Source organism: Lacerta agilis, chromosome 1 (genome assembly GCF_009819535.1).
Source record: "Lacerta agilis isolate rLacAgi1 chromosome 1, rLacAgi1.pri, whole genome shotgun sequence".
Classification (NCBI taxonomy): domain Eukaryota; kingdom Metazoa; phylum Chordata; class Lepidosauria; order Squamata; family Lacertidae; genus Lacerta; species Lacerta agilis.
In genome coordinates this window covers 41,908,369-41,934,898 of record NC_046312.1, presented here as the reverse complement: position 1 = coordinate 41,934,898, position 26,530 = coordinate 41,908,369, and the positions used below count along the sequence as shown (strand labels likewise).

The window sequence follows — 26,530 nt, the reverse complement described above, 5'->3', positions numbered from 1 at the left end:
TACCTGTTTATCTACTTGCACTGGTATACTTTTGAACTGCTAGGTTGGCAGAAGCTGAGGCAGAGCAACAGGAGCTCACCCCATCGTGCGGATTCGAACTGCTGACCTTTCAACATAATACCGGTACATATCTTACCTCCGACATTTTATATAGCTACAGGTATATTCAAAATTAATCAGAGCAGTTGAGAAAAGAGAATTTGCTAGATAAGACAATAGCTGCCCTAAATGTGTAGTGTGATGGATGTGATTCTGACGGGAAGGACACTTAACTGCACAAAAGCAAAATGTAACGAACTGTAGCATGAAACAAGGTAGGTGCTCTTTCAGAAAATTCTTTGTTTTGAATTTGCTATTCAGAAGTAGGCTATCAAAAGGAATTCACATTTATTTGTATGATTTATGATTGGAATAAAAAGTACGAATTGTTAACTCTGCTTCAGTTCTCCCTCCTGGCTTGAAGTTTCAATCATTAGAAAAACTACAAGAATGAATTGTATAAAACTACAAAATACCTTTACTTTGCATTTCAAAGCTGAGTTTCTATAGATTCTTTGCTGTCGCTTACAAAATGATGAATTTGAAATATCCTGCAAATAACAATTATTATTGAACAACCTGATCAAACCTGTTTGATTTACCTGCAGCAGCTCAAAGCAGTTGGCGTTTTTGCAACTAAATTGGTACCAGAAGTTTGGCAAGAGGGAGACTGAACAATCCAAAAGCAATGAACAAAGAGTACACAGATTGTTACCTAAAAATACGGCCTCCTTCAGACACAACCACAGGCATGTGGAAGCTGCCAAACTTGTCATGCTATTTCATGTGACTGCACCATACATGTGAATACTTAAATCCTGTGAGTTGAGCCAATTGCACACCTCTCCCCCTGGCCCTCATATTGGGAGGGTGGCAATCAGCTCTGCTCATATAGTTGAGGTAATAACAATTTGCAAATACTCCACTACAATGTGGAGTAGTATAGGGACCCAATTCCCACTTGACAGGGTTAAGTTTGTCTTATAATGATATAGTAAGAGGACTTATGCATGCCTACAAACAAGCTTCTTTTTAGAGCATAACCATTCTTTTGAGTATTTAAACTGTGGAAGAGGTTTGGGAAGAATAGATATAGTCAGACCTCTCTCTAGGTTGCACACATTAAAAAAATGATAGAAGAGAGGGAGGATTGGCAAATGAAAAGAGTTTAGAGGAACATTAAAATTTGTAGCCTGAGGGCGAACAGGGGAATGACACTCCCACTGATTATTATTTTTTTAATTTATAGCTAAAGGTTAAATTTTTGTTCCACTTCCCGAAGAGAACATGTGACAAAGTCATTCCGATTTATTACAAAACTAATTATAATTATATAGTTCTATAATGATATAAAGCTATATCATTAGTTAATTTTGGCTCACCCAAAGTTTTTTACTAGGAATTTAGTGTATCCTTAATCAACCCATTCACAAAGATCACCTAGCTTCATAAATTTAGACACAAACCCCTCTATTCAAAGTGGACCATATGACCTTCAATCCATATATGTGTTGACGTTTTATGATAAAATAGGGCATGCATCTGCCAATATGTTTAAAATTAAAGCTGCTAATGTAGGTGTTACTTTATAGATCTGTCCTTGACTGCTGAACGGGTGGCTTTTAAATCAACAGATGACACATTTGCACCAACAGGTGCCAACAAAGGCATCACCCTGGTGTTTTGCCTTCCTGAATCTAATAGGAAGCTTGCACTTTTTAGTCCAAAGGGTGCCAGTTTGGGCATGGGCTTCCACTGTGTGTCAAGGTGGCCAGGTTCCATATTAGTTTTCATCTGCAGAACTGGAAGAGACACATTTGTAGTTTTTGCCATGCATGGTATGTTTTTCCAGCTTCTCCCACTAGTTGTTGAAATGTTACCATTTGGGTCCTTTACTTCAGAGACCGGCATTAGATCGAAAACACCTGATTCAGATGAAGGATCTCTCAAGTTCCTGTCACCATCAGTGAGATCATCGTCTTCCAACTGAAGCAGGAGTGGAGTTACAGAACCACTACTCTCTTGCACAAAACAGAGGTCCTTATAGCTCTCACCCAATTTGCCAAACTGAAAGTGAAAGCCTGCTGCTGCAGCAGCTGATTCCGTGCATTTTCCCATACCTTCCAGAGAAAACTCAGTGCCTGGGGAGTTGGGAAGTTTTGATCTGTCTGGGGCTGCATCATTCAGCTGCTGATTGAGGGATACAATTTCATTCAGAAGTGAGTTGAGAGTTTCATCAATGCCATCATACTTTAGGTCCATTAAGTCACCTGCATCCAGTGCTGGTTCAGGTATTGCAGAGGCTACTTTTTGCAGTTCCATTTCTACCCCAGAGTCCTTGGATTCATTAATCTGTAGCTTCTGAAATGAAGAATCCTTTGACTTTTGTCCCATGCCTCCCTTGTATATATCTTTTAACCTAACTCGATTTCCACTTAACTCTTCAATTAAGAGTTTTGTTGCAAATAATTCTGGGGATCCCTTCATACTGGATACATTTACTATTTGTGGGAAAGAGTTTTCTTTTTCCCTAAGAAAATCTTGAGCTGTTCCAGTAGCATCCCTCTGTTTTCTGGAAGAAGGTTCCGCATTTCCTTCAGACTGAAAATCAGTTGTTTCCTGCAATACTATCTGCGTGGAAGGTAGGCATTTCTGGGAATCTGTATCCAGAGTTACATAAGGTTTCTTATTTAAATCCAGGAGTAAATTTGTATTTTCTTCGGTAGCCAGTGACACCACATTTACTATCCTTGGCATCATTAAGGAGTCTTCATTTTCTGTAAGAAATCCAAACAAAGAAAGGCCCATTAGAATACCGATGAGAGAGGGAATGAGATCTAAAGAGCAACTTTTGGCACTGCTAACGCCTGGGGGGATACCTGTAAGATTCCCCCCCCCCTTGAATGTATCACAGACCTGCCAAAAAATGTCCACCCTGTTTCAAAGGGGCTTGTTAAATAGCATGTGAGGCTACTGTTTGAAAAATAAAAGCCCAAAAGCTTTTATTGTGCTTAAATTTCCATCTGAAAACCAGAAATGCTAACTATAAGAGATCAACTGCAAAAGGGAACAGAAGTGTCCTATATGATGAAGAACCAAAACACAAGTGGCAATACACAAGCCACAAAAGCAGTGTGCTGAGCCACCTTATAGGAATCAGTAGAATTCAGCCGCTCCTGTCCCTCTCCCAGCCAAGCTGTTCACTCCCCAGGAACAGCCAGCCGCTTGTGTGTAGCTGTATGCCTTTCCTTTGAGTGAAAGGCTTGGGGTAGGATGCGGTATGCCTGGCAATATGATGGCAGCCCCAGTGCCAAGATGGCCCACGCTGCCTTTTATAGGATGGCTCCACAAACTTCTGCAAGCAAAACTAGACTTTGACTGTTTATTATTAGTGTGGGGAAGGAGCTGCTACACTCAGGTACACATCAGATCTATGCTTCCCAGAATGCCCTGGGGATTTTGGTTTTATTTTGTATAAAAATTCGCCATCCTTTCTGCAGCCTACCTTTGGCACTGCTTCTGTTCTTGGAACATATCAATGGTTTCGTATGCCTGTCGGACAGGATTACCGGTTTCATCTCTCTAGAAAGAGAAAAGGGGCTGTTTTCCACAGTGGAACTAGCAGTTCTCGGTGTTTTAATGATTTCCACCATTTGTTGCTGGTTCTGGTTCTCCTGTTCTTCTAGTGCCTTCTGCTTTGTAAAAATGTATTCTAGCTTCTTCAATATTGCTTCCTGTGTCTTGCCTACAGAGAAAACGAAGAGTTGGATATCCCTCACTTTGCAATTCAAAGGAACAAACACACACATTAGCTCAAAATACAGTATTTCATAGTGCAAGATTAGTACAATTTCCAACACACATGGCTCACAAGGATATAGTTAGCAAGCAGAACACCTTTAATACCATTTGCGTCTTTGAAAGTATAATCCTTGGAATCCTTCATGAACAATTCATCCCAACCACTTTGAATCATCCTAGTATTCTCCTATGCTGGAATTTCTTTCTTCATCTACATGTTGTGTGTGTATATATATATATATATATATATATATATATTAGAAAACCTGTCCATGAAGTCATCTCACCTGAGAGTGCAGACACTTTACGAATCAGGGTGTTGCGCTTGCACAACAGGAACTTCTTGCGGCTTGTCAATTGGTCTGCCTGATCTCTTAGCCTCTGGATATCTTCAGTGGCCTGGAAAGGGACTAAGAGGTCATTTTTACATTCTAGTGCAATATGGGGGTGGGGTGGGGAGAGACAGCTTCTCTTCTCTCAAAGCACCCTAAAAACAAAGCAATGGCAGAAACTTTGCAGACATGCTAGCGAATCAGCTGCATTAAAAAAATTTAGGGCCTTTGTGTGTATTAGGATAGCAAGCTTCAGCTGGGAACAGAGGAGACGAGGCAAAAAACACTATAGGTGGAAATAATTATCTTAGCAAATGCACTCAGAGAAAGAAAATTAAGCCAAATGCATTTGTCCAATGTCCAACACTGAGCTGAGTTGCTGTGGCATGTTGGGAACTCCCACAAAAAATCTGCATCTCTCTTTTTATATCTTCCAACTTAAGGTTTCTCATCCTGCTGCTGTTAAAAAACAAGTTCTCCTCATAGTGAAGAGGCATTTCCTTCCGAATAAAGCTAAATGATGAACCATCTACCTGCTTGAGGAGGATGCGCTTGGCCATTCTGGGAGTGCTGGGCAATCCCAAGGCCCCCTGCAGTTTTTCAAAGAGTTCTTTCATTTCCTTACGCCGACGCTGTTCATCTGCTGTGTGTCTCGGGCGATAAGAAGTCATGCTTTGTGTCCCATTCTTTGGTTCTCTTTTCCAGAGTCCAGACGGCTGTGGACAAGAACGGCACTTTCACCAGACAGGAAAAAAATATATGCAGTGACTGGTATAAATACTTGGGATTTTATATTATCCACCCAAACCTGGGCTTCTGCATGTCTCCACAAAGCTAGCCAGATGCTGAATGGGAATGTATGAATAAGCTAAACTGCTGTTTGGTTTTGAAGGTGCAACACTGGAAAACAAAGGAGCCACACAGGCTACTGCGCAACAGCTAGGATTCTCAGTTGGGCCACCAAGGGGGATGGGGAGAATGAAAAGGGCGTGACTACCAATCCTATCTCATGGTACGCGCATAAAACAAACAATGCCCTTAAGTAATAATAAAAAAACAAAAACCCACTACCAGCCAATGTATATTTCAGCTGGAATACACACACCACAAAGACACAACAGTAGAAAAGAAATGTATATTCACTTTAGGGGACTTTACCATCACTTTATTTGAAGAGTCATGAGCAAGATGCCTAGAAGGATTTAAAAAGAGAAGTTGTGTTTAGTTGCACAAGTCAATCTGGCTCAGATAATAGCTTAACCTCAATCAAAACTGCAAGAAAAACTTTCTTTGTGCCAAAAGGATCAGGAAGTTGTGCTCTGGTCACACAGGAAATGTCCTTGCTCTGTCCCCTCCTTAAGCTGGGCCCTTCTTGCTTTCTCACTCTGCTCTGCATGCTACTCAGTCTCTTGAAGTAAACAAATGAATGAAACAAAGGATGCCTGAAACAGCACATCTTAGGCTCTTCTTGTTGTTTAGTCATGTCTGACTTTTCGTGACCCCATGGACCAGAGCACACTTAGTAATCTCAAAAATATAATTTGAACTAACATACAAATTAGGGATGCAGGTGGTGCTGTGGGTTAAACCACTGAGCCTAGGGCTTGCTGATCAGAAGGTTGGCGGTTTGAATCCCTGCGACGGAGTGAGCTCCCATTGCTTGGTCCCAGCTCCTGCCCACCTAGCAATTCGAAAGCATGTCAAAGTGCAAGTAGATAAATAGGTACTGCTCCGGCGGGAAGGTAAACAGTGTTTCCGTGTGCTGCTCTGGTTCACCAGAAGCGGCTTAGTCATACTGGCCACATGACCCGGAAGCTGTACGCCGGCTCCCTCGGCCAGTAATGCGAGATGAGTGCCGCAACCCCAGAGTCGGACACGACTGGACCTAATGGTCAGGAGTCCCTTTACCTTTAACATACAAATTAAAGGTGTCCTATATAGCCCCAATAAGATGATAATTTTTTAAAAATAATAATAATAATCTTTGAGTGCTAACATTAGTGATTAGGAAACAGCACATCAGGCTATTTGCCCATCTAGCCCAGGATTGGTCCCAGGCTGAGGTTTTCTGATCTCTTGATTCTTTTAAGTGGAGATGGCAAGAATCTTTTTCATACCAAGCAAGTGGTCTATCATCAAGCCAAGTTACCATGGAATAAATTTAGCCTACAAGTGTGTACATCCTGGTATACAGCCATAGCAAGAAGGAATTCCCACATTACAAATTAAGGTGCCCAGTCTGCTGTGTAGTTGCAGTTTCTTATGAGACATGAGATTTCTTTTCTCAATCAGTGAATCCAGCCCTTCAGCTATCTGCTTGATTGCTCTGGGTTGGAAGAGGAAGGTCTCTGTAGAGGGGTCAAAAAGGGCTGAATTTAAGCTGTGGTTGCAAAGCTTGATGTTCTACATTGTATACTTGAAAAGTGGTTCAGAGGGCAGGCCACCTTTCCAGCCAAAATGGTTCCCAAGTCCTGTCCTAAAGGTTATGAGCTAAGTATATTTTAAAAAGGGCTTCTGGGTGATGCATCATTGCAAAGTCTCACTTTGTGAACCAAATAAACCACAGAGCGGAGCCTTGGCCTGCATTAAAATTAACTATATCTGCTAGGCATAATAAAAAATAGCACTATGCTAAAAATCCATTTGCTGGTGTGTGTTTGTTGTTGCTTAAGAAAAAACTTGCTTACAACTGTCTGGGAAGTAGGGCATGAGCTGCTGTAGTTTTCAGGTGAGAAATAATACTTTTCTTTGAAAACTCTCCAGGTTCAGTGTTCATGTTCCTGTCACCTTGACTGGAGTCCCTTCCATTCTGAAACAGAACATTAAAAAGGCAGTTAAACTCTGTCCTGCAGAGAAGCTCCAGTCAGGTAATGTTTCATTTCAAACTCAGAATGTGGTGTGTTTCTTCCATGTGCTAGCAGAGAGGAGGCAACCAGCAGAGACAGGTGTGTTCATGGCAAACCATTGGCTATGGTATATTGTGACATGGAAACTGGCCTATTGCCCAAACATTAATGTTTACAGCTGCTCAGGGTATAATTGAAGAGTGGTAATAAAGACCATTGTTTTAATGTAAATTTGCAACAACTTGTTAAGGTGTATAATTATTTAACTTTGGTGTTCTGAAGATTAAGTAACAAATTGAGTCTTACCGATTGAGAAGTATCACCTGGAGCTTCTTCAGGATGTTCCTTCTTGTACGTTGCTGTAATGCTATAGGTGTGGTCTAATGACACAGTATCAGGATGGAAGATGGCAGCATCACTGGATAATCGCTCTACAATTTCTGCATTCTTTTTGGCCATCTCTGAAGTAGTAGCACTACTCTCACGTATGATACTTTCAGAATGGAACTCTGAAGGATGTGCTGGCAACTTATTTTCTTTTAATTTGGTATTGTATATTGTGATTTCTGACTCTTTGGCCTCCACCATTTTCAAATGTGGTATTTTTTCTTCCAGCTTGACAGAACTGCACTCTCCTTTCCAATTGGTATTCTTTACCTGGAGGGATACAACATGATGGACAACGGAATTTGGAACATTTTTCAGCTCTGGAAACTGAACTAAGGTAGTTAGCATAATACCACAAAACAAAACTCATCTGTGGCATTTGTCAAGACTCCATACACTCCAATTTCTGACCGAGTCATGAAAATATTTACACACTTTTTAGCCACAGAGGAAGTTAAATTCTCAACAACAGAACTTTTGCAAGAAGTTCAAATTCTGTGAGGAAAGTAAGTTTGGATCGTAAAACTGGAGAAATTAGTATAAAGAGAAGTTAAGGAAAGGCACACTGTAGAAAATTTACACACACACCTTGGACCCAAAGATCCAAGGCAAGTAACAGCAGTAATCTCAGTTGGTCACAGTGGTTTCCATGGTTCTCAAATAAATTGTGTTATAGTAAAAACATTTTGCTGCCAGATTTGTTTTACAAATTAAAGCAGTGTGGGATGCTCACCAGCATTTCCATCTGGTGGTCAGAACTCCCATCAATATCTTCTTCTGCAGAATCATCTGTTTTTTCACCATTTCCTATATCATCCTTGGTAATACCAAATGACATAGGACCATTTTTCCAACAGTGGGTTTTAGATGCATTTTTTCCTAAGCATTTAGCAAATGGATTCTGGGATGATTTGCTCCAAGTTCTGTTGGGCTCAGCAAGGTCATCCTTAAAAGCTTGATTCTCTCTCCGTAAACCAGAAAGACCTTTTTTATAGCAAGAAATGTTACAGTTCTCTTGAACATCAGCACTACTGTTAGGAAGATATTCATGGGCACTATCCACACACTTCTTTCCTGGTGTGCAATTCTGGTCCCTTATACAGCTGATCTCAAGCTCTCCTCTCTCTGTTTCCTTGACATTTTCTATTTGCATGGAGTCACCCCTCTCTTTCCAGTGCCTTCTTAGCAGTTCAAAGTCATGTTGATTTTGCTGCTGACTCTGAAGCAATTTTGCCCTTTTCTGCTGCTTTTCTGCATGGTTCATGCTTACAATCCGCTGCAGTTTACCAAGCCACGCCGGCTGTGTCTGTTTAGGTCCTTCCGAATCGGTCATGGGCCTTTGCATTTGGGCAGTGTGTGTTTGCTCCCCATTTGAACATGTCATATGCGGAGCCTCTTCCTGACGTGTGGGGCTTTTCTGTAATGTATCACACACAGGAACATCAGTTTGCAAACCATCTTCAGCCTCCTCTGACATACCTTCAAGGTACCTCGCATGCTGCTTCTCAATTCTCACAGTCACTTGAACTGTCTTACTTGGCTTCCTGCAAACATACGAATGGTCTGCCAATATCACGTCTGATGGAATGTCAGGATACAATAAAGGTTCCCCACTTAATAATTCTCCTCCTGCATCCACGTCGTCTGGAGCAGTCTTTGCAGCAATTTCACTTCTGTCAGGAATAAACACGTCCCCTTCTTCCTTCATCCGCAATGGGAAATCCATAACAGCTTGGTATGGCTCCGCACTACAGACTGCTGAAGGAAAGATAACAAGCAGCTTTAATGCTCTAATCACTGGAATAGCAGCAAAAGAAGCAAAACAAATCCTGTACTGTTCATTTTACCTCTGGTAAATAATAAACTAGGCAAAGGGGGGGGGAAGGAGCAACAAGTAGGAGCGAAGGTCACATCACAAGACTCCAATTGATATCAAAACGGGTAAAAGCTTTGAAATTTAGCGCAACAAAGAAGACACTGAAAGTGGCATTCTTTTTGAAATCATTCCATTACCCAGCCTCAGTCATGAGTGGTGTTTGTTATGTAGCCCATAAGGGAAGGGAGGGATCCGTGTGCTTAGGGGTTCCCTGACTTATGCAGATGCCAAAAAAACTGAAGGGGGAAAAATGAAAGGTGTTTTAAAGAAGGCTTCGTAAGGACTGTGAATGTGTACAGCTCACAAAGAATAGTATCAAAACACTCTTAAGCATCCTTTTACATACATCAAGAAAGGTCATGAGAAGTAAAAAACACATGGTTCCATCACCCAATTACCTTGGGATGCCTCTAACTGCTCAGGCCATTTGGGTCTCAAATTTCCTACTTTATCACCGTTTCCTTAGCAATCAGGCCTTCAACAGGGTTGTTGACATTCTCGTCCCTATCTGTTCCTTGGAAACTTTCAAGGAGATGCTGGATTTCACTCAAAACAGACATAGCAAAACATCCTGAGTGACCATTTGTGCCACTTTCAGGGTCAGATAGGAAAGGAATGCAGCATAGGAGTCATAAAATGCAGGCAAACCAAATCAAGCCTAATACATTCTAGCCAAAGGTTCAAGACAAATAATATTGGAATTTTTTCCAAAAAAAATATATTAAAGGACGCCCTGGGTCTTGATAATTCTTACATCAGCACCATTGCCATTGTAAGAGAACAAGGGAGGTGCTCCTGGCGAGTTCTGGCACCTCTTTTTGTAGAAAAATAGCACTGTCAATAGGCCATTATGTTGCAGGTCCAGCATATATATTTATAAAACTTCCAAAAAATGGATAAGCCCACCACAAAGAGTAACATGACAATTGTACGTGCATCCTTTCATGTGGCAGACAGGGGAGGAATGACTGAAACACACAATAAGCAGCAGTTCCCTCAGTGGTGAAAAGCCTCCTAAATGGAGCAAGAGAAAAGGTAGGGGAAATCCATGCCACAGAGATGGATGGTAGGACAGAGTGGATGAAATTTGCAGGATGACTGGGTGCTGACCCATGGGAGGAAGCCAGGAGTGTAAGGGTTCAGAACTAAAATGTGCCAGTAGGGCAGATGTTGGAGGAACATGTCGCATTCTGCATGTTAAGTTCTCTAATTCACTGCTGATCACGGAAACCTAAAAGGCAGGCATGCCACCTTCTCTGCCCCTCCACCCTCAACTAAGACTAATAAGAAGTAGCGAGTGACATTTAGAAATCCATGACTTCCCTGGCAATGACATTCTGAATGCATATGTAAAACAGAAATGGAACCATATCACTGAAGTAACGTCAGGTCACCACACCAGCCTGGTTAACCAAACCATGGCTTAGAATGAATGTGTGAGTGCTCCAAAAGAAGCTTATTTATCCCCAACCTAAGATAGCACACACACACACACACACTCAGTAAAAAAAAAAAAAAAACCAGCAACAAAGCACACAAACACACAAGGTATGATGGAAAGACAAAGACACATAAAAGGTGGGGGTGGAGTTAAAAGAATAATCAGATGTTTTACCAGAGAAATCACGGCAATGTTTTGTTGCAGTTTCCATTTATATTTGATAACAGTAAGTCAAGATTTAACACACCTGGATAGTCCAGAATGTTTATTCAGCAAACTACCAGAGAAAAAGTTTTTGAAAATGTTTTTAACACTTTTTCTAGTAAGACTTACATTCATCATTGCTTCTCATCTGTTTATTAACATGCTCCAGTTTCCAATCCCTTTGTCCGTTGCAGCATTCAATAATTCCGCACAAATATTTCTTCAAGCTTTTCTTATTCACAGAAACTCCCTTTAACAGGGCCACCCTTTTCTTCAGACAATCAAACGTACAATCTGTCTTGCAGGAAAGTGTAGGCTGGCACGTCCCAGAAGCTAAACTAGCACAGAAACACCCAAGGTGGCAGATGCCACTGTGTGCTGGATCTTGGCTGTTGATTATCTTACAGATAGACTTGCTTTTGAGTGAAGCCTGAAATAATATACAAATATGTATCTCAAGAATTTAGGCGAGAACCTACACACAAACCTATTTTTACTTAGTCACATGCACCTGCGCAAACAGAAAGTGAAAGCTAACATCCGATAGCCTTTTAAAACACAGAACATGGAAGCATTAATGTTCAAGATTATCAGGAAACAAGAGGAAAGTCCTGTGCAATTTTCATTTGTTTCTTCTGTTCTTACTACTGTTTGAGTCTGCTCACAGAAGTTCTTCTAAGCAGGCTAAAGCAAGCCAATTTGATAATCATTCTGCAAGCAGCAGTATTGCTTAGGGTTTCCACAAGGGTCATTCACTAGACTGTTGGTTCAGAATCTCAAAGCAGTCTCCCAAGACTCGCCAGAATAAAATGTTCCCATGACACACAATCATTGCACAGGACTTTCCTCTTGTTTCCTGATAATCTTGAACATTAATGCTTCCATGTTCTGTGTTTTAAAAGGCTATCGGATGTTAGCTTTCACTTTCTGTTTGCGCAAGTGCATGTGACTAAGTAAAAATAGGTTTCAATTTATTCCTATTTGTAACTATGGCAATGGGAAGTAATGTTATACACACTGGGTACAATCCTGTTTCCCTTCATCTTTTGTGCGTTTTTATACCATCCAATTGAGGACAAGGTACAAATTATGTATCATAAAGTGTCTTGTGCATGGGAACATTAGAATCCCACCTCCCCCTAGCAATTGTCTTTTATAGGACATTAACACGGATAAGTTAGGGACCCAGGTGGCACTGTGGGTTAAACCACAGAGTCTAGGGCTTGCTGATCAGAAGGTTGGTGGTTCGAATCCCTGCGACGGGTGAACTCCCATTGCTTGGTCCCAGCTCCTGCCCACCTAGCAGTTCGAAAGCATGTCAAAGTGCAAGTAGATAAATAGGGAAGGTAAACGGCGTTTCCGTGCGCTGCTCTGGTTCGCCAGAAGCAGCTTTGTCATGCTGGCCACATGACCCGGAAGCTGTGTGCAAACAAACGGCGGCTCCCTCAGCCTACAGAGCAAGATGAGCACCGCAACCCCAGAGTTGGACACAACTAGACCTAATGGTCATGGGTCCCTTTACCTTTACCTAACACGGATAAAATGTAATTATAAGAAGAGCTTGCTGTAGCTGGCCAACAGCCCATCTAGTCCAGCATCCCATTCTCACAGTTGCCAACAAGATGCCCGTGAAAAAATGTGCAAGCAGGATCCAAGTACAAGAACACTCTTTCCCACCTGTGGTTTCCAGCAACTGGTACTCAGAAGCATTACAGTGGTACCTCTAGTTACAAACTTAATTCGTTCCGGAGGTCCGTTCTTAACCTGAAACTGTTCTTAACTAGAGATGTGCTTTCGCTAATGGGGCCTCTTGCTGCCGCTGCGCTGCAGGCACACAATTTCCATTCTCATCCTGGGGCAAAGTTCTCAACTCAAGGTAACTCTTCCAGGTTAGCGGAGTTTGTAACCTGAAGCGTTTGTAACCTGAGGCGTTTGTAACTCGAGGCACCACTGTAATGCCTCCAGCTGTGGAGACAAAGCATATCTATCATGGCTAGAAGGCAATGACAGCCTTTTCCTCCATGAGAGTTACAAAGGAAGGCAAAGGAAACGGCCATTTCAACTTACCTGAGGGCTAAGTAGGGAACCTAGAGATAGGTCTGCTCGTTCTTTGGTAATGCAAGTCCGTGGCTTCCCACTCTGCGATGCACGGTCTTCCAATTCCATTAACTCCACCGGAACCTGTTTATAAATGAATTAATGTCACCACATTTTTACTTGAATCTGAGCACAGAGTATCAACTCTCTCTCTCTCTCTATATATATAATGACAATATTCCTGCATTGCAGGAAGTTGGACTAGTTGTTCCTCAGGGTCCTTTTAACTCTACAATTCCATGGTTCTGTGGCTCTGAGTACTTTGCAGCAGTGCAGTGTAGTGCAATATTTTAAAACAAGGATGAAGTTTGTGTTGAAGTACTGCAATGTGAGGATGTATAGCAGTCAGAGGTGCACATAAAGAGTGATATTTGGTCCTGCTCCTACTCAGAGTAAACCCTTTGAAATTCATGGACATTACTAACTTAGGTTCGTATATTTCAATGGGTCTACTGTGAGCCAGACGTCACCTGAATACAACCCTAAATTGGTTTAGAAATGTGAAAACAAATCCCAGAAGTTACAGGTCACGCACCATGAACATATGAATAATTCTAATGCATGAAGACAACAGAAGTTCCTTTCTTTTCTTACGCTAATCTTACTGTGCCAGTTACACTGCATGTGAAACAGAATTAAGAAATCCTAATGGCCCATCTGAATTTTGCAGATGATCTGCAAGGACATGGTGGTCATATAAAAATGAAATAGAAATGGACGTGTTTCGCCATGTAATTTCTGAATGTAACTTCTTTACTATGCAGCAGATATGTATATTGAGATATGTATTTCTGTTTATGTTTTTCATGCTTTTCCCAAAAACCAACGTTTTCTATACCTTCCCCCACCTCCTGCAAAATAGTCAAAAAAGGATTGCAAAAGAAAAATAACTTGTGAGTACGTGGGTCCATTTCTAGCATATGCATATCTTACCAATGACTAAATGGTAAAGATTATTGAAGCTTACCTGAGGGATGATCAAAGTCTCCAGAGAAAGGTCTGCCCATTCTTCAGTAATACAGGTTTGTGGCTTTCCATCCCTCAAAGCACAGTCCTCCAGCTCCATCAGTTTCATCTGAGATAAATGCAGTGGACAGCTACTCTGTTTTCGTTGCTGTGCTTGATGCACAGTTATTTGCTTTCCCTGTACGTTTCCATCTAATTCTGGCACATGTACCTCGTCAGCCACTTGGCTATAAGATCTAGATCTACTGATGTTTTCCAAGGCAGAAAAATCATGCTCCTGCTTTGACAGAACAGGTAAAGGCATTGTAAACTTTTGGGAAGATTTTACCCTGCCTCGAAAAGTTGTTTGTTTATTCTTAGCTTTCCTTCTCCTTCTAAAAAAGGAAGGCAGAGAAAGAGGCTTGAAAGTGTAAGTGCTGGATGGAGCAATGATGGGTTTCTTCTCTGGAACTTTATCGAGGTCTTGAACACAGCTGGTACCTTTGGATGGAATCTGGCAATCCATGGGATAACTAAACAAGCTTGAAGAGAATCCCACACTTTCCATTAGCTTCCCTTCCCTTTCCAAATATTTGTCCAGTTTATCACTGCAGAAGGCAGATCGGTTCTTCAGCGAGTCCTCTAAAATGCTACCTGAATTAATCCAGAATATGACATAGAGAAAGAAGTCAAACACAACCTCTGAAAATACATCAATCCCAGTTCTGGCAGAAAAGGAAACTCACAGAAGTTTATCTAAAAATTATCAAAAGATCTCCTTTCTGCAGCACCACGAAGGGAAAATATATAGAAAATCAATGTCCTACCTTCCTGCTTAGAAGCGTTGTTAAGTCTTCCTTGCCAGCCTTTTATCTTTCTAAAATCATTGGTTTTCCCAGTCTTGGAAATGAAGGAAAGGGCAGTATCTAGAAATGAAGGTAGCAAAGCAAGTTTATTAATGAGGCACAATATTCCTGTCTATAAACAATGGTATATATATTCAACTAAAAACGAATTATCACGTGCATTTACTGAAAGGGGTACTAAACAGGCGACAAGGGCCTGAGTAATAGCAAAGTTAATTTACCAAAAATTCCTTCTAGAAAATAGTAATTAAAATAAGAACAGTCATGTCCTTCATTCCCAGAGAGCTCTACAGTTGCACATACCATAGAGAGCACTCCATTTTCCTCCAGAGATGAACCTTAGCCTTCCTCCCAAACTTGGATCTAGAGAGAGGAGACGGGAGTTTCTCTACAGCTGCACAGCACTTTGGAACACTGCTGAATGAAGCTCATCACAGCTTCAGGTACAATCTCTCTCTCAAGCTTTAAGGTTGGGAAGAAATCTGGGGGTTGTTTTGGTGTTCCACCTCCAATGCACTCCAAACACCTCAAAAATATGGTGGCAAAATGTATGTGTGTCCCCCCCCCCAAGTCTCGTCTGAACAGTCAGCTTCTAACGATGCACAATTTACATAATTTATAGCTTTGTTTTATACTGTTTGCATCACGCGGTGAGACAATGGTTGTACATAGACAATGTTGTACATATAAAATACAATGAATGGGTTAAAAAAAGGTTTGCTTTCTGGAGTTGGGAGTGCTGAGGCTGCTGCTTGCCACGAAGTTTCAAGCTCCAGTCTTCCTCTCCAGCAGGAACTAGAAAGGGGGACATGGATGGCCCTCTCCATTGCACTAGGCTTCCAAGACTCTCTAAAATGCAACTGTGGGGACAATATACCGGTACCCTGCCATCTCCCTGTCCCAAGCTGGAGAAGAGGGCCAGAATATTCCCACAGCCTGGAGCTCAGATGGAGAGCACGGGTTGTGCCTGACCTCGTTGTGTGATGCAGCACAAGGTCAGAAGTGAAACCCCATGATTTGTGAAGTGAAACCCTCATAATATCTGGCTGGCCAACAAAGGTCAGCTGGGTTTTATGGAATCTGCTTACCATTCTAACATCTCAAAAAGATTTACCTTGACAACTGAGATCTGTCACTTGGTTTTCCCCAAATACATAATCCTTTGAAGGTCTCAGGGGAAGCTGCACACCCACGTATTTCAGGTCAATGCTAAGTGTTGGGTCCACGGAACCCAACTTCAGTCCCACTAGAAGAAGAATACCCCACGTTAGAGATCTTTACAAGCATGAAGAAAGGCAGGGTGCCTACAGTGGTTGCCAAACCAGCACACATGAAGGTCTTTGTGGGCAGGCCTCCCCAACTCTGAGCTTTCATAAATGTCTCTAGCCCTCTTAAAAAGAAAATTATGAAACAAAATGTGTAAATACCCTTCTAAGTGATTCATTTGAAATGAGCCACCGTGGCTCTTCCTACCTCTCAGTGTCTTTGGCCAAGGGGCAAAGTCAGAGCTGTGATTGATAAGTGAGTTGTTTAGACACCAGGCAGCAGGAATCCATGGGTCCTAAAGAGTTGCTGTTTCACTTCCTATAAACAGTCGTACCTTGGTTCTCGAACACCTTGGTACTTGGATGTTTTGGATCCTGAACACCGCAAACCTGGAAATTTGTGTTCCAGATTGCGAATGTTTTTCGGAAGCCGAACATCCAACACGGCTTCCAATTGAGTGCAGGAAGCTCCTGCAGCCAATTGGAAGCCGTGCCTTGGTTTTCGAACCGTTTCAGGAGTCGAACAGACTCCTAGAACAGATTAAGTTCAACAACCAAGGTACGACTGTAGTGTAGTTTTCCTGCTCCCGTCTTATGTTCTAATGAAATCTCCTTAGTTTGTCTTTTGTTTTAACCTAGCAACAAGGATGCAGCTTTCCTATAGGGCGTTTGTCTGATTCTGTAGACCCTAGGAGTTATTTTCTGCAAATACTACAGCAAAAAAGAGTTGGTAGACATTAAAATATCCCTACTTACTCCAAAAGGCAAATGTGAAAACTTCACAAAGAGGTTGAGGTCTGCTGTACAGGAACTAAAAACCAGACATTCATTAAGAATTTGCTGAATAGTTACCTTAAAGCACAATGGTATTTAAGCCTACTCAGAAGTAAGTTTCTGTGTTTACTGGAGCTTACTCTTGGGTAAGTGGGTTCACTGATAGCAGCCTAGGCTTTGATTTAGGGTGGCATTTGAGAAAAACATGGTTCTTCTGACGGGCAGAAATTCAGGTAAAGCCTTTTCTAGTATGGAAATGCAATTATTATAAGAGCTTCACCACGCCAGTACTCTCCAATTTGGGTTGCGTCATGCTCCCCACATCAGCCATTTCATGACTGGTGTCCCCAGCACTCTCAAAATTCGAAATGTGCCACTAGTCTAAAAAGGTTGGCGACCTCTGAGAGAATCTATAAGCCACCAACTCCCTCAATCACAGGTGAAGGGCTCTAATATGAATGTGGGCAGCATTCGTTAATACAGTGGTACCTTGGTTTACGAACTTAATCCGTTCTGGAAGTCCGTTCTTAAACCAAAGCATTCTTAAACCAAGGCGTGCTTTCCCATAGCAGCGGGGGATTCAATTTACAAATGGAACACACTCAACAGGAAGCGAAACATGTTCTGTTTCCAAGGCAAAGTTCACAAACCCTAACACCACCTTCCGGGTTTGCAGCATTCTTAATCCAAGTTGTTCATAAACTAAGCTGTTCTTAAACCAAGGTACCACTGTACATTTAATCAAAGTTTAGCTGAATAGACCACAGAACACACACGAGAAACAATATCTGAATACTATGTTCTAAGGGCAATATCGAACTAAACTGTTCTGCTAGCTCAGTCACTTCTGGCTTTGCAGTGGAACTTCCCTCTCCCCTCTGTGTATGCCCCGGAAATCTGTTATGGTTCTTCCCTCAACCCTTCAGTGCAGTTTTTTGGGGGTGGCATGAAGAGAGGAGAGGGAGAAGTTACGTTGCACGGCCGAAAATATGCTAGCCGAACTGTTTTGTTAGATGCTGCTCTAGATATCACAGCAGCTGTGGAATCTATTGCTGATAACATACGGTACCTTCTTGAAGACTAGGATGTATCACTTGTCTGTGCCTGAAGGACTTCAAATCTTCTAAGAGCTTTGTTTCTAGAAGTTGTAAGTTTATTTGAGTGTCTGTCATAGAACAAAAAAAGTATTTCTGAAACATACAAATACAAAAAATGTGTATCACATTCTAACATACAAATGGTAAGAATGTGATACACTAAAAAAACCTACTGCACTAAGGCTGCCCCATCTCAATTATGCAGTGTCAAGAGTACCTGAATCGTATGTAGTCAGGAAGGAAGCTTCTCCATTCTGTAGTCCTTCTCTTCCCCCAATTTTATCAATTCTGTGTTTATCAAGAACTTCCTGTGCATAAAGAGGGACTACAATAAGTGTTAAATGCTTAACCCAAAATGGCCTAGACAACCTCCCAAGATTTAATACATACTAGAGCTGAATAAAATGGTCTGGATTTTAAATTCTGCATGATCACATACAAAAGGCAAGGTCACAAGTTCATAAAAATAACACCCTGCTGATTGGACCAGATGCCTATCTTGTCTAGTGTGCTGGGATGCCTATGAAAAGCCCAAATGCAGGGCATGAGCAAAATGGCACTCTCCAGCTCACATTTTCCCAACAACTGGTACTCAGAAGCACATTTTTCCTGATACTAGAGTTAATATATAGCCAACGTCATTAACATAGCCTTCTCCTCCACAAATCCGCCCTTTTAAAGCCATCCACACTAACAGCCATCACTTCAACTTGTAACAGAAAATTCTATTATTTTTACTATGTACTGAATGAAGAAGTATTTCCTTTTGTCTGTCTTGAATTTTCCCACATTGAGCATCACTGGACTGCCCTGGGTTCTAAGTATTCTGAGATATTTTTACACACCTCTATCACATCCCTTCTTAACTCACCTTTTTACTAGGCTAAAAACCCAAATGTTGTAACTTCTTTTATCAGTGAGTGCTCCAGTCCCCACTTTGGTTGCCCTTTTCCAACTCTGTAGCATCCTTCTTGAGGTGCGAACAGAACCGTACACAGAACTCTCCAAATACGGTTGCATCACAGGTTTATAGAAAAGGATTATGGCATTGACAATTTTATTTTTTATTCCTTTCCTGATGATCCCCAACATGGTCTAGACACTTACATTCTGAGCTACTGAAACTTAAGAGAGTGAGCGTCTAAGCGGAGAGGTCCCGCCACCCCAAACCTGCAATTTTCACAATTAAAAAAAGAAATGCACATTTAGCTTTCAATCTGTCTAGTATAAACTATGCTAGACTATATTAAATTTAAATGATATATTTACCTTTGATGCAAAGGATGCAAAGAGGACTCCATCTATATCCTCATAATCAAGCACAAGCTCTGGCTTGGCAAAATCTGGTCCCACATTGCTTGTCATGGCAGACTTTGCTGTGAATTTCAGGGATGGTTCAACCTCTGAGAACTTCACTTTACGTGGTCTTCCTCTTCTAACTGGCGCCGACACCGCATCACCTGCTTTCTTATCAACACCCCTTCCCAACATAGCCTTCTTGACTACATTTCTCTCTTTTCCTCCATGAATAAATTTGGTTGATGTAGGGGGCAAGAGGTTGAAACTCACTGCTTTTTTCGTTACCGTATGGCTGCTGTATGTTTCAGTATTTATCCATGGCACATCTTTGCCTAAATAGCATTTCTCTGTGTTATTGCTTCTGAAATGAAGTTCTTTATGTTTTGCTTCCATAACTTTAAGCGGGCTAGATTGTTTGTTATTTTCAAAACAGACAGGCAAAGAATTTACTGAATGATCCAAGGAAGACTTCTCTGTCTTATAAGAAGACAAAACAGCCTGAAGAGCAGAGATGGTCATATTCTTGGTGGTACCACAGCACTTTAAGGAGGCATCAGGCACTGTCCCACTACCCAATTTTAAAGTTTTGGCTTTGGCAACACTCTGTGGTTGCTTGTGGGATTCAATGTCCACTTCTCTTCTTCCTATTTCATCACAGTTTTTCTCCAACTGCTTCTCTGAAATCTTCTTGTTATCTCTACAGAAATATTTTTCTCTTGCTTTATCAGTGTCTTCCTGCTTCATGACTATCCTCTCTGTATGTACCCTTGGCCCATAAGCATAGTCATCTACAGTCTCATCTTCAATGGATATACGGATATCATCATTTGAGTTCAGCAGTGATTTCACACGGGAATCACTTTCACAAGTTGTTGGACTGGAGAAAGGAAAACAAAAACTAGATCAATGTAATTGCAGATAATATCCTGATAAATTTCCTTTGTCCAGTTTATCATGCATTTGTATAAAAATTATATATCTGTTGTTGCTAAGTAACACAAAACCCTAATGATTGTGCAGCTTATACATAGCTTTAGCAGCTTCCGTTACTAGTGTGAAAGTAAATCAGCCTTCCTTTATCCATCAATCAATACATACATCATTCAGGTTGCCTGTGATACCATATATATTTTCTAAAGCAATCCATTTGCTGGATGAAGAGTTTGGATTTGATATCCCGCTTTATCACTACCCTAAAGAGTCTCAAAACGGCTAACAATATCCTTTCCCCTCCTCCCCCACAACAAACACTCTGTGAGGTGAGTGGGGCTGAGAGACTTCAAAGAAGTGTGACTAGCCCAAGGTCACCCAGCAGCTGCATGTGGAGGAGCGGGGACGGGAACCAGGTTCACCAGATTACAAGTCCACCGCTCTTAACCACTACACCACATTGGCTCTCTGGATGCTATAAACTCTCTGGGTGCTATAAACTCAAACCAAACTTCATTTTAGTGCCACAAAATTATTCCCTTATATATTCCAATCTTATTTTGGTTGATGTGGAAGTAAATTCCAGTGAGACCTTCTCCCAATTAAGCATGCATAAAATTTTGGCCTCATGTACCTACCTGGAAGGAATTACTTTTAAGTAAGTGAGCATAGAATGGGACTGACTGCCAGCTTTAGCTTAGCATCAGAGATGGGGAACTTTTTTGACCCCACAGGTCAGATCTTGACCTGGCCCCACCCTGTGGATCAATTTTGACAGATGGGCAGGACATCTGTATGATGCCACATGATTGATAGGTGGGTCATCCTGCCCACCTGTCAAAATCACTTACATTAGCACTTGGAGAGTGACAAGCATAGAACTGGCAAAGTGCTTCTGCATGCAGGTTCCCTTTATGCTGCAATCCTATGCACACTTAATTGGATGTGGGTCTCAATGAATCAAAGACCCTTTGATTAAATAATATTTACTTAATATTATTGTCATATTAATCAAACCAATTTCCTGCACTCCCAAGCCTGTGCACTTACTTACTAATGAAATAATTAAGTTACTTCTTTAAGCTACCACTTTAAATGGATACTGCTGGGACTTCAATCTGACCCCTCTGAATTCTAGCACAACATTAAAGAACTCTAATGCCCATCAGTATTCTGATCATGTATTAGGTGGCAACTACCACCTTCTTTTTCTAGTACTACAACTCACACCAATATGGCAGAGAAACACACACACACCAGGTAGATTGCATCAGATACGAAATGCCATGCTGACCAAAGCAACCACTTATCTTGACATTCTGTATCTGGCAGCAGCCAATCACATGCCACAGCAGTGTTTTAGAAGTAAGGGGAAATGACAATACCCACTCTCTGTTTCTCCCCAGCATCTCACTATTGTAAGAGTACAATAATCTGAGCTGGTACTTTCACAGAGCTTTAATTTTTTTAGCCCCCGTCTCCAATTCTGCATGCTATCGGCAGTGAAAACAGATACAAATAGCATCAAAGGAAAGGCATAAGCACACTTAACACTAAGTGAGTCAGAAAGCTGTGCAGGGAGGCCAGGGCACTCACTGGTGGGGAAGATCTCATCTGCAGGCTTAATATGGCCCACAACACATCTCCAAAAGACATCTTCTGTCAACCAATTTGTGACATCTTCTGTCAGCCATTTTGAACTGCCTACCACATGCCACAGCTTTCCTTGGGATCGCCATTAAAAATTATGTATTCTAATTCCCACAACACTAAGGGCAGCCAAGATTACCATCATGGGGCTGGAATGGTTACAACATTTTGGGTGTTTTAGTGTAGGGGAAAAGGTATGGGGGACACATACACACACAAACACAAGATAAAAGCCTATAAAATTTTGCATGGTTTGGGGCTATCCAATGAAACTGAATATAGGATGGACCCAAACCATTTAGGACAGGCAACAGGCAACACATCTTCACACAGCACATAGTTAAACTATGAACTTCGTTACCATGAAGCGTAGCGATGGCCACCAACTTGCATGGCTTTAAGAGAGGATTAGACAAATACATGGAGGACAAGTTTATCAATGGCTACCAGCAATGATCGCTGTGTTCTACCTCCACTATCAGAGGCAGTAAGCCTCCGATTACCAGTTGATTGGGAATCAATCATCCCCAATAATGATAGATATGTAACTGTACCATTCAGATACATCCTGCTTTAATATTGACGCATCACATTCTGTGTCTGGAGTACGTGTTTTTTTCTCCAAAGAAGATTTATACATCTTCCAAGCATTACATGAAACATCTAGGCCTTTCTGCTTCAGATCCGAAGCATCACCTTCAGTGAGACTCCTATAACTGCTTCTAAAGTTAGCAACTCTACGTCCTTCCTGCTCTGGGCAATCATTTTGCTTTGCCTTATGTTCAGGTCTGCTGCTCAGACCAGCTTTCTTGAACCCTTTGAGAAATGGGTTGTAGTCTGTTTTCAGTTGTGTAATTTGTATGTTTTGATAGGCAGTCACAGCAAAGAACTCTGTCTGTGGAAAAATGAAGGTATGGACATCAGGACCATTCAGCTGAATAACCTCTGTGACTCTGTCAGCAAGCACCAAGTGTAGCCGAGGTAGATAGCGGTGCATAGAGTGCAGAATGATATGCCCTTCCTGGTCCAAGGTATTGTTAGTAAGTTTGAGTTTGTAGAAAGAGACCGGCTGCTGCATCCAGTAACGACCAGTAGAAGGCGATTCGGGGTGAATGAATACTCTTCCCAGCACATGGGGTTCTGCTTTCCCACTGGGCTCCCAACTATGGCTATTCCATTTATAGCATAAATTGTCAACTGGAGAAATATCCATGACCAATATATACTTCAGCTTGGAATCTAAGCCTGTTATCCAGTATCGACAGTATGGAAACATCCGCCTTCCCTGCTTAGTCAGAATCATTTCTGTGCTGCGATAGTAGAACTCATTCCACATATTGTTGTTGTCCAAGGTAACAGTAATGCTTCCTGAGGTACAATCTGCTGGAAGGCAGGTCTTCACTTTCGATTTTACTGGTGCTTCTATACTGCTAGCAAGGCCATTGTCCTCTTGATTTGAAACTAAGTCTCCTTGGTCAGCTTTTCTAGTGATCTGTGGCTGTTTCATGAGAACGTAAAGAGCAGGCACTGTACCCAACGCCATTCCACCATCCTCATTCCCAAAGGCAATTGGTTGCTTCTTCATCATGTACAGTGTTGTAAATTATCGTATCAACTCCAAAGTTGCAAGTGTTCTGACAGCCTTTCCCTCATGGCCACCTTGTTGAGAAACAACGAAATACACAATAAATATTTGCAGAGAAAAGGTAGACTTGAAATAAGAACGTAAGTTGAGGAGGAAAGCACATGTGATTTCAGCAGCATGCACCAGCCCATACACATTTAACCATAGTTTAGTTTAACCGAGGTTTAATATGATGTGTAAACAAGGCCTAAGTGTGTCAGCTAATTTGAAGATTGGCTGGTCAGAGTAGGTAACATTGTTGCACACCACCCCAATCTCCAAGCGGTGCGAGATTCCGGGGGTTCCAGGCGCTTACCCAGAGATTGGTTTTGCGGAATGAGGGATAGCAGAGACTGGTGTCTTAATGATATATCATTTATTTACACATATACCACCTGAGCCTACAATGAAGGGGCTCACAGTGTTAACGTCCCAAGAAGGTCTTGCTTCTCCCATACTCACAGCCTTAGATTCCAGCAGAAATGAGGCGTGGCTCTGTCTCTCAGCCCGATTCTAGCTTCCAGCTCTCACACACATCTCTGGCCTTTGTCCTTCTCACCAACAGCAAGGTAAGGGAAGGTTAAGACATTTGCCCCTAGATGTACAAACCAACTACAGAATAACAGTTTCCCTGTAGAAAAATAGCAGACAAATTTTAAAAAGGCATTAAAACACACACCATCAAAAACAAGAGAATAAAACACAATTACACTTTTAAACCAACACCAGTAGAGTACAGTGGTACCTCTGGTTACGAACTTAATCCGTTCCGGAGGTCCATTCATAACCAGAAACTGCTTGTAACATGAGAGGCACACTTTCGCTAATGGTGCTTCCCGCTGCTGCTGCGCCGCCAGAGCACAACTTCCGCTCGCACCCTGAGGCAAAGTTCGCAACAAGGGGCATCTACTTCCAGGTTAGCGGAGTGCAAAACCCAAGGGGGACGGTACGTAACGCGAGGTACCACTGTAACAGCTTGTTCCTTTAAAGCAAGTTCCTAGTCCATCATGATCTCTTCAGGCCTTCCTTTTCTTGGTGCACACTCCCAGTCGCAGTTCTGCATCCAAACAGCTTATCCACTTGGAATACCTAAGATAATGTGTTTCCGACATGTTTAAGCCTCAGTACAGTTCCCATCACCAACAAGCACATATCAACTGTGTTTCAAAAAGCAAAGGCAAAACTTTCAATAATTCATGCGTAAATCAGTGCACAGTACCCAAAGGCACAACCCCCCCCCACCCCAACACCATGCAGTTTTCTGCATGGCTCTTTGTCCTGAGTTTCACAAATTTCATATTTTGTGCATCAGAAGGGGAAAGTAAATTAAAGCAACATGCAGTTAAACATCCTTTCCCATCGGCTACATAAATTGTTTATGTGAGGTGAACAAATCAAGAAGGGGCCAACTCTGATGTTTATATCCTCTCAATAAGAAAGGTACCGTGTTGGTGCATCACGCGACCTAACCCCAATGTCTCTGCAAAAGCTATCCTTTTCTAAGAGGGAGTTACGCGGACAAGAAAACAAACGGACTTGCACAAGAGACAGCGGTTCTTGCGCACGCGGGGACTGCATTTCCAGCGTCGAGCAGGCGAATAACCCAGCTGAACACGGAAAGCTACAAAAGGAAGCTGCTCGCTTCGCTCCTCTTCGGTTTGGTGCCATTATTTTTACACCCGCACCTCAGCCAAATACCTCAAGGCGGCTTCCGTTGCGTCGAATCAGCCCTGCTCCTGCCCCACAGCCTGTGCTGCTCAGGTGTCCCTCCAGACATCCAAACCTAAGTGCAGCCCTTATCGCTCTCAATGAGCGGGAGGGAGACTTGCACCCCAACTTCCCTCACCAACAAACCTGGGTTTGGGAGGTGGGGGGAATGAATCCGCCACGCGGGCGCTAAACTCTGACCGACTCTCTCGCCCTTTCCACTCTCATGGAACCAATCCGGGGCTTTGTCCCGCCCGCCCTCCGGATGTTTATGGTCGATGGCTCTTCCCATTCCCCCCGCCGCCTGGGAGTCGCAAGGGAGGCACGAGGGAAGGTGGGTGCCCGCGAGTGAAAGCCTTCCGCTGCCCGCCATCCCCGCAGCTTTCCCTGGCGCCTACCTGGCGGGATCTGGGCCCCAGGTGCCCCCCCCAACCCCTCCAGACCCGCGCGCACACACCTCCAGCTGCAGAGGCAAGACAGACACGTGGTGCTGCTGCCAGGCGGACACAGACCGTCCTCTCGCGTGACGTAGAGCTTACACGGGTCACGTGTATGCCCTCCCCCTCCCATCGGACGGGGCTCTCGAGGGCTGCAGTCCTTACCTGGGTCGGCCTGGGAGCGAGACCTGCGGGAGGCGCTGGGTGGGGCTTGCTTTGCAGCGCGCAGGGCGGCGCTGTAAATGTAGATATCGGGGGGGTGGCATGGGCGTCGGAGCACTTAGGGCGCGCCTGCTGCTGGCCCCGTCCCACCTGCCCAGGAGAAGGGGCGCTCGCTCCCCGTCCACCTGCTCGCCTTCCCTGGCTGGCCACGCGCGCGCGCCCTCTTGCCGGGCGCCCCTGCGCCTTTCGAGTCCAAACCTGGCAAGCGCGTGGGAGCTTTATCCCCGCGGAATGTGGCTCGCTCAACTCAGGGCGACTTACTTCCGAATTTAAAAATGCAAGGATTGGGTTGAAACTTGAAATGCGGCAGCTTGCAAATTCTTTATTTAATTTTTTATTTATACTTTTCAGGTTTGTACATTTCATTTGGACATTTCAAAACTTGGCTTCCTTCCCCATCTTTCTGCGGTTCCTTAAATTTATTTTTAATATCTTCTGCATATCCATATGAACTTAATGTGCTCATTTATTCATCTTTAAATATATGCTCTTATGAAACTGCAGATTATTACAGTAATCCTGCCAATTTCCTTACCTGTTTACAATTTATCTGTAAATATTCAATAAACCATTTCCATTTGCAGCTTGCAAATTCGGGTTCCCCTTTTCTTGCAACCCTAAGTGACTTGGTGCTTGGATTTTTCTTGCAGAGAGCCATCGGCCCATGGGCATAGTCAGGATTTATGGGGGG

At 42.6% G+C, this 26,530-nt stretch overlaps 1 protein-coding gene across 1 annotated transcript; it reads right to left on the bottom strand.

Annotated features, from left to right (window-relative positions):
• Positions 1-1,036: 1,036 nt before the first annotated feature.
• LOC117044883 (MAX gene-associated protein-like) lies at positions 1,037-23,544 on the bottom strand. The gene is made up of 17 exons (XM_033145678.1): positions 22,404-23,544; positions 19,240-20,146; positions 18,188-18,278; positions 17,943-18,038; positions 15,949-16,080; positions 14,796-14,894; positions 13,991-14,622; positions 12,994-13,107; positions 11,056-11,356; positions 8,139-9,163; positions 7,325-7,675; positions 6,860-6,981; positions 5,316-5,364; positions 4,706-4,888; positions 4,128-4,239; positions 3,545-3,784; positions 1,037-2,816 (listed from the first exon to the last, which is right to left on the bottom strand). Exons 1-17 carry the CDS (start codon positions 23,435-23,437, stop codon positions 1,621-1,623), a joined length of 6,684 nt encoding a protein of 2,227 aa, XP_033001569.1. The 5' UTR covers positions 23,438-23,544; the 3' UTR covers positions 1,037-1,620.
• Between the last annotated feature and the right edge of the window lie 2,986 nt (positions 23,545-26,530).